Raw genomic sequence first — 13,078 nt, forward strand, 5'->3', positions numbered from 1 at the left:
AAATTTACACACCATGTCAACAGTCAAATACAAAGCTTATTTATTTATCTTTTTACATTTAACATCACACAACATTATAATTAGAATTAAAGATTAATAAATAACCATTTTCCATTGAGCAAAATAATTATCACTGTTATGTTAACCAGTATTATAGTTGTTATACGCTTTACGTAAACACATTTAAGTAAACATACCTAGTGAAGAGATATTTTTACTCATACAAATTAAACGAATTACTTGTGTATTAAAGTATGTTACCAAAAGGTTCTTAGAATCAGTGTTGTATATTTTTAACATTCCCTATTTACATTTGGTCTTTAGTCCCTTTGATGATCCCCTTTTAGTAGATCTTAGGTTGTTAGCCTATGACTCAAAATTTGTAGTTCAACAAAAACGGATGAATTCTCAGTGCACAACCACTTAGTTAAAAAAAAAAAAATCCGTCAATTTGCAATTTGACAATTTCTTGTTTACATGCCTTAAGTGATAATTTCTGCTTTGTTTGGTTTGTACTTGTAAGCATAACTTTCAGCTCTACGAAGTGGGTGGGAAGTCCCTTTACACTGTAATAAATCCAGTTTAATTGAGCTCTACAGCTGCCAATTCTCACCACTGATATTACTCTGCTGCTGGAAAAGGTGAGGAGGATAAGCGATGGTGGGGATCATCCAGTGTGTTCATTCATGGTGGGATGAACTTAGATGTAGTCGAATGTGAAACGATGGCAGATACGAGTGCATTCACTGTCAAAGAGCGTCTGTTAGCTTGTGTCTGGGTCCATGAAATTCCACACATTGGTAAAACATTGGAGAAAATTATGAATGACTTTTTCTTGCATTTTGGGAAATTGTCATCATCATGGCAAACATTATTGACAAGGGAGAAGGTGCTTTTGCAACGAGAAGTGTTCTTGATGTGCCACATAGCGGGAGGCTGAGCACTCTAGCTGAGATGTGTCTGCTGGCTGAAGAGGCATCAATTCAATGATCACCAATGAAATCAATGCACAAATGTTCTGCAGAGTTAGGCATTCTAAGATTAACAATGCAAGACCACATGCAAAAGGACTTGAAAGTTAAATGTTTTTGTCCAGCCACAGTTAATTAATTGAGTGACAATGGCCTTGATCAATGTGCTTATGCATGTACTGACATGCAAGCAATAACTGTATTGCTTGAACTCTTTCTGAGAGCAAACTATAAAAAGAAAGTCATGTTCTCAGAGGAGCATGCGCTTTATCAAAGTTCTCTTAACTGAAATGTTTTTTTCAGGGCGAAGGACAATCTTCATCGTTTTGAGGAAATTGAACACCATCTGCCTCATATTATGATATGAGCTGGAATGACAGTCACAATTGGTTATATTGTGGTTGTGTACTTGAGCTGGCAAGTGAGTGAATGCCCCAACAAGTTTATGTATGTTAATGGTAGTTTTGAGATAGCTTTTGTTGTGATAATTAATTGCATTGTAAATGTTTTTGATAAGGATTGTCAATTTTTAGTTACGGAACGAGTAAAATTAAATGACGATTTTATTATTAGAGAACTAGATTATTACATATTGAATGATAAATTTTTAAGTGATTGTGAAACAGAGGTGGTTGTGATAAATAATACAAGTATATACTCAGAAGCAGAAGATGATCTTGCAGATAATGTGGTAGCAACACAGGTAAATGAAAATACTAACCACAAGAATGAAAACTTTACTGAAAATGCAGATAATGTTATCATTATTACTGAAAATAATATAGAACTTAATTGGAAAACTCCTCGTTCCAGAGTTTATAGAACTATTCCACATTGGAAAGGCCAATTAGATAATGATTGTACCAAAATACAAGACCCTGTCACTTATTTTTGACATTTTATTTCTCATGACATTCTTGAAAATATTGTCCAAGAATCAAAATTATACACCATTAAAAAAATATAAATAAACCCTTAGAACTCGATAAAAATCCTTATAAACAATTTATTGGAAAATGCTTTTACAAGAGTATTTATGGATTGCCACAAACCAGAATGTGCTGGCAAACTGAATCCAGAATTTCCAAGATAGCTGATGTAATGTCTAAAAATTCCTGGGAAAGTATTAAAAATAATCTCCATTTTAATGATAATACCAGTATTTCAAAATCAAATGATAAATTATATAAATTGCATCTATTTAGTGATAATATTTTAGATAAGTTTTGTAATATAAAGATGGATGAAATACCCTCTGTACTGAGCAAATAATTCCATTTAAAGGAAAACAGCCAATGAAGGTTTACATGCAAAATAAAACCCAAGAAGTGGGGGTATAAATGTTTTATGATGTGCGATGAGAAGGGAATTCTTTATAATTTTGAATTTTATACTAGGAAAGCTCAGCATGACCCTTCTTTACCTGACTTGGATGTTTGTGGAAATGTAGTTCTCCAGTTGTCTAAAATGAAACTTAAACCAAAACTTTACTTCGATAACTGGTTTATAGGCACCAATCTACAAATAACATAGTGGAAAATTGGGATAGAGTCATTAGGTATAGTTCAATCAAACAGACTGCACCGTTGTCAGTTTACAAGCAACAAAGATATGAAAAAAAGAGGATTGGTGCAGTAGAAGAAAAAACAGTCATTCAATGAAAACAACTATCTTAGTGCAGTTAAATGGTATGATAATAAACCAGTTCATTTACTAAGTTCTTTTGTTAGAACATATCCACTAAGTAAAGTGAAACGTTATGACTCACAGGAAAAAAAGAAAATTGAAGTTGACTGCCCTAGCATTATGTTAGCATAGTGTATGGGTGGTGTTCACATATTGGACTCTCTAATTGCTTTGTATAAACCAAAATTCGATCTAAAAAATGGTATCTACGCATTTATTTTCATTTAACACATTCTTGGTATAACCCAATCAAAAGCGGGGTTGTTTTATTTATTTTTTCTTACTCATTATATGTATTCCAAAAGAATAATAGACATATAGTGTTAATTTTTTCTTAATTTTATTGATTATTGTATTCTTGACCTTGGGGTCAACAGCCGTTTCTTTGCATAACATATTCTTGTTTGTAGCGACAAGACCCGATTTTATGTTATGAAGTTATATATTTATAGCGGCTCTTGCTCACAAGAGCCAATAACGAAAACACGCAGACATGAATATTCATGCATGTTAGAGGACTATATTTCATGGCTCTTACATCTTGCGTCAAATAGGGTCATTGAATACAGACATGCTGATTCTTGTCAGATCGTTCACTCAATAATTTTGGTGTTACAACGCTGCTCCTCAATTTGTGTATAACCATTGATCTAGTTAGTGTTGTTTTGTTCTTTAGATAAAATAAGATTATGTCTTCACGAGGAAAGAAGTTACTTGCATTAGGTTTGATGCAACCTGACTTTGATGTAGACGCAAACAGAGCACTCTGTAAAAGTGTGCGTTCTTGACGACGGGGACAAGAGCCGTTGTTTTGTAATTGCTTGCCTCTTTACTCTGGGGATAAGAACCATTTAAAACTAATTCTGTTAATATCAAACAATTGTACAGAACGTGTTAATGGACCAAATAATTGTTAATTCTTGTTTATTATATAAATGAGACTACTTAGCATTGAATTTACTAAGTAAGAAACATCTGAGCTTATTTCAATTCAAGACTCTTGTAGCAGAAGCTTAATGCAATCAAGGGAAAATCATTTCTAAAAAAAGCGGAAGACCTAGTGCAAACACTGAAGTAGAGTTGGAACAAAAAGCAAAACAAGGACCAATTGCACCAGTTTCCGATAAAAGAGGTTTGGTGGGATGAGATTGGTCACTGACCTACTTTTGCAATTAAGAGAGCAAGGTGTAAATTTCCAAGATGACGTGCGGCTGCTCCGAAGGTTATGTGCTGAAAGTAATGTACATTTATGTTTTACTCCATAAAAAACTGTTTCACATTATTTCATACAACATAATTGATTAGCAAGATTTAGTATTCTGTATTACAATTAAAAAAAAGATTAATTTTTGATAATTTTATTTTTATATTCAATTATTTTTCTTTTTAATTAGGAGTTTTTATTTTATATTAATAATTTGCAATAAATAGATATTTTACTGTATTAATAATAATTAAAATTTAGTTTGTACATTGATTGTCTATGTTTAATTTAAAAATCCACTCTAAAAAATACTCTCACGGATTGAGAGATTTTATGGCTCATTGAGACTGCAAAGACACAAAGCTCCCCCCAACCACCCAAAAAAATTTTGAAAATATTATTCTTAAAAATATCTAAAAAATTAAAAAAACTAATTTATTTATTTATTTTAATTAAAATAATTCGGGTAGTAGAGCGATAATCAACACAATTATCTGAGAATGATCGATGAATGGCTACTTCCAGAATTAGTGGCAAAAGGGATCACTGACATCATTATGTTTCAATAAGACGTTACTCCAGCACATTTTGCTTTAAATGTCCGCAGACGCCTCATTGAATTTTTTCCAAATTGCTGGATCAGAAGCATTACTGGCTCCATTGCCTTGGCCAGCAAGAAGCCCTGACCTCACTACACCTGACAATGCACTCTGGGGTTTTGTAAAAGAAGAGATCTGAAAACAGATACGTCATCGAGCAGCTCCAACCAAGATGCTGTTTGATCAGCATTTGAAATGATCAGATATGCTGTTGCAGATGAACAACCAGACATTGAGGTACATAAAGCTGTGCTCTGAACATGTTGGAACCCACACAGACATTTTAGATCCATAGAAGGTAAGCTGCAGCTATCCTAATAATTTCATAACTAGTATAAAAGGCCTTTCGTCCACTCTGTACAAAGATAAAGATATATGTCCAGATGTGGTTACCAAAAGTTTATATTTGTTCATGGAAAATACTCACTCAGGCCTTACTAAATCTTTTGGATGAGTCTTGTGTTAAAGTTTGTAATGATAAATATCCAAACCATTCATGAGGATCATATACAAACCTATAATCAATCCCAACTTTACTGCATAAACTGCATTACTGTCTTAATGAGCAGTTTTCAGATTTTCTGGTTTTTTCACTAGTAGATGGTCATTTCAATGCTTTTCATCTTTTATTGATATTTGACCACACCTGGAACATTAGTGTCACCGAAAACATTTATAACCCTAACACTTAATCTTCAAAGCCACAACAAAGAATTTTGAATATCTTGGTTACCGATCAGTTTAACCTCACACAGAACTTCTCTGTTCTGAAGTTACTAATTTTTTATATCTGCTATAGGAATATACCACTCCCCTAAACTGTAGCCTTGATACATATGCAGCACAGGTTCTGTACATTTAACATTGTATCTGCCCGACTTATCAACGTTGCTAACTGATAAGTGATGCAGTCTAAGAGCCTTTTGATGACATCTCATTTGTATGTGTTTATATAATGTTATTACATATGCTTCTTTTTTTACATGTGTTCAGCCCAAGAATCCAATATGTTAGCGCCTCTTTAGGAATAGGAAAAATGTTGAATATCAGTCAACTGTCTATATATGAGCAAAATATCAGAGTAAATTACATTCAGCCAATTTCATCTGGAATAGCTGCACTTCATCTGGTACAACCAGCTTTAATCAGTCATAGTGTTAAACCTCTGGGAATAATTTTTCCACAGTAAGTAAGACTACGTTCAAACATACTTCACTTACCTATTTATTACCTTTATTCATTTACGAATATTTGTTTTGCTTTTTAACATAATTGATGAAATTGGTGCTTGTATTAAAAAATTGTAAAGAATTTCAATATAAATAATTATTTATTAACAGAAATAACATTTTCTGAAGATAAATTTACCTTTATCTTCGCTACACTCAGGTTAGAAATGTAGAGTTGCAATATGGAAATATAATATTTGATTTGTCTAAGTAATTTATAGCAATACAAGTGAAGATAAATATATATTCATTGTGAAACTACATATGTTTATGAAAATATTGGAATCTGGATTTTCAGAAACTGAATCCATAGTTTGATCAAAGCACTAAATTGTAATTCTTTAGTTAACAAGAATCTTTATGGTTGGTACAGGGTTCAGCAACTGGTTATGATGACTTTGTCATCACTTTCAAAAGGAAGTGTTCATCTAGACCACTGATTCTCAAACTTTTTTCACCTACCCACCACATTGAGAACCAAAAATTTTCTAGTGCCGCCAAAATTTTTAAACTTAATTCTCTATTTAAAATAATTGCATTGCTCTTTTTAAGATACACTCTTAAAAACAACAATTGAAATTATTGTTTTTAAACGTGGCCAATCCTATTTCTGAGTTGATACTTACATTTACTTTACATTTTGCCCACTTTTAAACATTTATTATGTTTAATAATATTGTCCACTTTTATTATGTTTTCCTGATATTTTAAACTCAAATTACCTTCTATACTAGTACAAAAATATAATGAGACACCTATATTTTATGATAAAAAATGATTGTATTCAAACTACCTTAACTTTGGAACCAAGAGGCTTAGAGAGACAAATGAAGAAAAAGTTAAAGCTTAAATTTTCTATTTTTTGACAGTATACTTCAGATTTCAAAAATCATGAAATTAAAAAAAAATCGGTGAGAAGAAAACATTTGAAAGAATTTGAATGTGAGATTTTAAACATTTGAAAGTTTTACTTTGTGTTGATTGAGCGCGTGGGGGAAACAACATTTTTTTCAGTAGACAGCATTAAATTCATTCAAAAGCTGAAGACTTAGCTTTAATTTCTTTTTTTTTGTATGTCTCTCTATGATTTTTCTGAACCGAATTATTCCACTTTAAAGAGAAAAGCCCACGTTTGTCAATAATCCTTCATATCTCCCGATCTAAGCAACATATTGATACAAATAAATATGAAAATTAAAGGGTTTTTTAAATGCTGTTTAAAGAGTGCATCTTAAAACAGCAATGCAATTATTGTTTTTAACAGATGATAAGTTTAAAAATTTTGAAAACACTAGAAAATCTTTGATTCTCAATGTGGGCAGCGGGCAAAAAGGTTTGAGAATCAATGATCCAGATGCGTTAAATGAAATTTGTTATTGTTCTTGACCTATCCTCCCAGAAAAACAAATGAAACTTTTTTCAGATTCATATTTAATTTTTATTATAGATATTCATTACATCCACTTCTAACTTCTTTTTTGTTGAAAACTATCTATCCTGACCTATTCCCACACTTCTACTCATTATTTTCAAAGCCAGCCTTCTTCACATGTGGAAGACTATATCCTCTTATCAACATACACCTAATTATTATATATATTCTATATTTACTTAAGTAACTTCTTAAATTCTTCATTGCATAGTATCCATAAACAGTAAAAAATTACATATTTTTGCTTCTGTATATGCAGATGTACAGGGTGATTCAAAGAAACGGGAAATTTTGAAAGTTGTGTTGGTAGCCGTGGGGGATTGGTACCACTTGATAAGTGGCACCAGCCTCTCTAACCTAACCTGCCATTTAGTTGTCATGGATCCTTGGAGTGGTGTGCAACGTGCATTTGCTATCAAAGCATTTTACAAAAATAATGACAGTGTGGAGGGAGCGCGTATAGAATTTCACCGTCATTTTAATCTGGGACGGCACGACTGTGTTCCATCAGCACATGCAATTAAAACATGGATATCTAATTTTGAGGAAACTGGTTCGGCAATGAAAAAGAAACCTCCAGGCCGTGAGCGAACCATCCGTACACCACAGAATGTTCAAGCTTTACAAGATGCTGTCACACGAAGTCCACATCGGTCAATCTGTCGTCTCTCAGCATCTTTACAATTGCATAGTTCAAGTGTTCGAAGAATGTTAGTGAAGGACTTGCATTCCATCCATACATGTTGCAGTTCATCCAGGAACTGAAACTGAACGATGCAGTTGTGCGAGCACAATTCTGTAATGTAATGCTTCAGAAGATAAATGATGACGAAGAGTTTGTTCACGAACTGTGGATGTCAGACGAAGCGCATTTCCACCTCAGTAGATTTGTTAACAAGCAAAATTTCAGATACTGGGCACAAGAAAATCCTACGCAGCTACATCAGTGCCCGTTGCACAACCAGAAAGTGACCGTGTAGTGTGCTATGCCATGTTACGGTGTTATAGGCCCTTATTTTCTTGAGGATGACAACGGTCTTCCGATTACAGTGACGTCGGCTCGTTACGTAGCCATGCTTGAAACCTTTGTTGTGGAACAACAGAAGAGATTTCTACCTATTCTTAACACAGCCTGGTTTCAACAAGACGGAGCAACGTCACATACTGCATGAATATCGATAGCAGCTGTACGCCGATTGTTTGGACAACATGTAATTCCACAAAATGGTGACATTAGATGGTCTCCCAGATCGCCTGATCTCTCAGCTTGCGATTACTTTTTGTGGGGTCACCTTAAAAGCAAAGTGTCCACATTAGACCTGCTACAACGGAAGAACTGAAGGCAAAGATCCGAGAAACAATTGCGGAAATTCCAGTGGAGATGTTACATCAAACCATGAACAATTTAACGAAGAGACTTCGTGAGTGTTTATGTAGAAGAGGAGGTCACCTGCAAGATGTCATCTTTAAAAATAAACTAAAATGTATGTATCCTAAAATGGCAACATTTGTACAATTACATGAAATAAAATTCATTTTCTAAAAAAAATTTTTCATTAACGTTATTTAATTTTTTTAATTTCCCGTTTCTTTGAATCACTCTGTACTAATACATTTCTTATACTGTAAGCTTATATATGTGAGTTAGTTGCTAGTATGTAGAGCAATAAAAACTAAAAAAGTTTCAGTTAAACAAATGTAAAGTCATTCTAAATTTAAATTAATAAAAATATGTAACAAACGTACTCAGAGTAAAGAAAAGCTTTAGAGCTTTATTACTAAAGTGTAAATCAAATTCTGGGACATTTTTTTCAATTTAATAATCACTATCTTCTGTTTGTCTAGTTAAACAAAGAAGAGTTGTCTACTTTTGGAATTTATCTTTTTAAAATAATTTTTTGGCATCTTTGAACTTTATTACCGCCCACCAAATGAAATCTTTTAATTGGTTTCTAATAACTGGATGTGGGTGTGTTTTATGCTAGATTTATTTACCTTATGGTGAATATTTTTGTGTATGCTTTTTGATTGTCAGCTGATTAGTTTGATAGAAATCATTTATTCATTTTCTTTGTTTGTAATTGTACACCAATGTTAAGTACTGAAGAAAATGAAATATTAGGTTAGCCAAAGTGTTTTCATAGTATATAGTGTCTTCAGTATATTTAAAATTAATATCTGAACAAAAGTATTTTCAACAAATGACTTAAAATCTTTTGGTGTCTATTAATGCTTTTAATTTTTACTAGCAGACCAGGTAATGCTTCGCTTTTGCTAGATTTGAGTATAGATGTAGATTAAATGAACACAAATGAAAGTTTGATAAAACATTAACAAAATAAACATTACAGAATTCCACAAAATTTAACCTTTTCCTTTTCCTCATTTCCCATTCGCAGTCCTCCTTCTTTTTCCCCCACATTTCCCCCTTTCTTTACTCTCCTTGCTTGTTCCTTCTAACATTTTCTCTTTCCCTTATTTCCCTTTCTCCTTTCCATTTCCTTTTCCCTGTTTTCCCTTTTTTGATTTTTCCCTTTTTCCCCATGCGTAAATCGGTCCAGTAGTTTTTTAGTCTATAGCAGACACACATATCAGAAACACTGAAATGGAACCATAAAATATTTAGTATAGTGTGTGTTGCTTTTACATCCAACAGATAGTGCTGTTTTTAAAAAAAAAACAAGCTTTTACCAGTCACAGGTGTGGCATCTATATAATAGTAGGTATATAAAAACACATGTGTATTCAAATGCAGTGTTGTTTCAAAATTTCAAAGCAATCGGTGAAAAACTTTCAAAGATTTAAGATTTTGAACAAACAAGCATTTACATTTTTGTTTATATAGAATAATTTCATTAATTGCAATATAATTTCAAAGCATTTTAGATTATTTATTTTTAATTTATTTACCTCTAATTTTTATCTCTTAAAAAACCAAAAAAAGCTTGTATTTGTTCCTTAATTTTTATTTGATATTTTTGTTTAGAATTTTTCTGCTTTTAATTAATTTATAATTTATTTTTCTGAACAGGTTTGATAGTAACAGTAATAGCAAAAAGTGTATTACCATCGATTATACTTCTAACAGCGGTTTTGCACCAACTGAATTGGAATTTCTGTCTAATTCACAGCTGGATGCTAGAAGTGATAGACATGTTCTTATTAGTGAAAATAGTAATCATGATAATGACAATGATAGAAACTCCAGAAATCAGGATTATTTAAATACAAAAAGTTCCTTTAAAATTACAAAAACACCAGAAGAATGCACGGTAAGCATATATTATATGGTGATGTTATAAGAAATAATAACACTTTTTTATACTGGGACCTTAATTCCAACGCAATGGATTATCAGTCCAAGCAACATAATAGTTGAACCAATCTCTTGGTCCAAGAACCTCCTCTTCTGTAATGTTTTCATTGTAAACATCTGGTTTCCACTTCTTCAGTTATCATATTAATCAACTACAGTGTTTTCTTTTACTTTCTTTTCTTTTTCTAAAGCCTCTGAGAAGTCAGATCCTAATTACACATCTTATTTTACTCTTTCTAACAGTTTCCTGTTATCATTATTCATATTTCACACCACTATGAAGTTTCCCTATACCTCTCGTACTATTATTTGCTTTTTCCTTATTAAACTCCATCCAGTACCTTTTAATTTTGTCTTTTTATGTATTCGTAATGAATTCTGCTTCCTCTGTCTCACTTTTACTTTTTTGTTTTAATTTTGGTGATAAATTGAAGTGGTAGCTGTGATACTTGTCTTTCAAAAACAGCTCCTCTTGTTTGAAAGTTTTCAAATAAAGTATTAACAAGATTTAAGTACTAATATTTGCACTCAAAATAACTGTCAAATATTCTTCTTTCTTTTTTCTGAATATCTTCACTTTTTTTCTCTATTTATTGAAGTCCTCTTCATATTTTTTTTTTATTCTGTTTTGTAATTGTACTATTGCCTTACTTTACAATCACTTATGTCTGACTGAACAAAAGCATTCATATTAACTATTAAACACTTAAATTATTCTACTTAAACTATTAAACACTTAAATTAGCCTATCACTTTAAATCTATTTTGCCTATCCGTTTTGCTTAACTATCTACTTTACCACTTGTAATAATGCAATTACTTTTCAGTGATTTTTTATTTTATTGCTTTGTGCAGTTTAACCAGGAGAATCCATGGGCAGGTGTTATTGTGTGTAATTCCTTTAATGGTTGGTACGCAGCAGCCACTTATCACTTAGATAAACCATTTTGCAGCAACAATCAAAGTATTTATTCATTTAATAGTCTTACTGAATTTGGAGATAATCTTATGGATGTAGCAAAGCAAGTGAAAAATGAGAGTAAGAAATTCTTTAATATTTAAAAAACATCAATCTTTAGCATGGTATTATTAATAAAGCAATTTTGCAGTGTTGACCCTTTGAAAATGCAGACTCTACAATACAGAAGATGTAAAAAATCTGATGTGGACACCACATGACTTCCTTGTACGCTAATTAAATTACATACACACATTTTTAAAAAATAAAATATTATTTTTTATTGTTATTATTGTAATATATTTTTTACAATCGGAGGTTAATAATTGTTAATAAAACAATAAATTAAATTAAAAAAAAGGAGATGAATTCGGATTTGAACCGATGTGCCTTCTCTTGTAAGATCCAAATATTTCATTAATTAAAATTTTATTTGGCTATAACTCTGGAACCAGTGAAAATAAGTACCACTTATGATATATCGTTGAAAATCCTACGGCTAATTGTTTTTTAGTTATGCGAGATACACATGTACAAACATTGCCAAAACTAGTCAAAATGGATTCAGGAGCGGCCAAAATGGATATTTCCGTTGAAATCTGAAAACTGAATTTTTTCGCTATCACAATACTTCCTTTATTTCGTAGAAGGAAGTAAAAGTAACATAATAGCTTGAAATTACAATATTGTAAAATTATTCTTTTAATATGAATAAAAATCTGTATTTAACTAATAAAAACATCTATATATATATATATATATATATATATATATATATATAAAACGGGTGATTTAAAAAGGACTTCACAACTTTAAAAGCATATAAAAATACATTGAGAAACCTTAAAGATTTTTTGAAGTCTCATTTCATAGAAAAACTACAGATTTGTCATCCAACACTCACTTTGGTTCAATATGGCTTCCATTTGTAATAAGACATTCATCCAACCTTAATTTTTTTTTACCGTACTCTATGAAAATTACGATGAACTGCAGTTTCCGACTGCAAATCCGGAAACCAAAACACACAGCAAGCATGTTCCGCACCTGTAAATGTATCCATTTTTTAATGGCACTGGGGGCCGAATTTGGTACTAATGAACTTCGTGAGTCAAAACTTGATGTTTTCCTATGGAATGAAGCTCAGTCGAATCTGTAAGTTATCAAAATAAATTTTTATATGCATTTAAAGTTGTGAAGTCCTTTTTGAATCACCTATATATATATATATATATAAATTTAAATCCTATTAAAATAGACCATCTAGTACAGAATATTGAGATAAGACATATCTTATCTTAATTTTAGGATGAAAGTAGTTTTGCAGGTACTGCATCCCCAGTCATGACTGAAGTAATTCCTTTATTGCATAATAAAAATTTAAAAACAAAAATACTAAAACAATGAAAATCGTGTATTAATTAATTTGAGTGCGGAAACCACAAAAACTGCAACAGTATGGAGTTTTTGAAGTTTTGCAAAATTTTGTTGCAGTTTTTGTAGTCTTTTCTCGGCTACGAAACCCTTCTTTCATTGACAACAAAACGATACCGTTGGTTGTGCTTTTGTTGTCGATGAAAGAACTTATATGTTTGACCTTCCAGGGATTACGAGTATGTTCACCGCTGAACTGCTCGCTATAAATAAGGTTCTAAATATAGAAACATTCTTATTTGCAGTGAC

General features: G+C 31.8%; 1 protein-coding gene across 1 annotated transcript in view; it reads left to right on the forward strand.

Moving 5' to 3' along the window:
• ndl (serine protease nudel) overlaps nt 1-13,078 on the forward strand; it is a 109,424-nt gene that overhangs the window by 81,126 nt on the left and 15,220 nt on the right. The window contains exons 15-17 of the mRNA XM_075354025.1: nt 5,454-5,645; nt 10,153-10,393; nt 11,293-11,476. Coding sequence (XP_075210140.1) covers nt 5,454-5,645; nt 10,153-10,393; nt 11,293-11,476 — 617 coding nt within the window. The remainder of the gene's footprint in view (nt 1-5,453; nt 5,646-10,152; nt 10,394-11,292; nt 11,477-13,078) is intronic.

The sequence above is a fragment of the Lycorma delicatula genome, chromosome 1 (assembly GCF_047948215.1).
Source record: "Lycorma delicatula isolate Av1 chromosome 1, ASM4794821v1, whole genome shotgun sequence".
Classification (NCBI taxonomy): domain Eukaryota; kingdom Metazoa; phylum Arthropoda; class Insecta; order Hemiptera; family Fulgoridae; genus Lycorma; species Lycorma delicatula.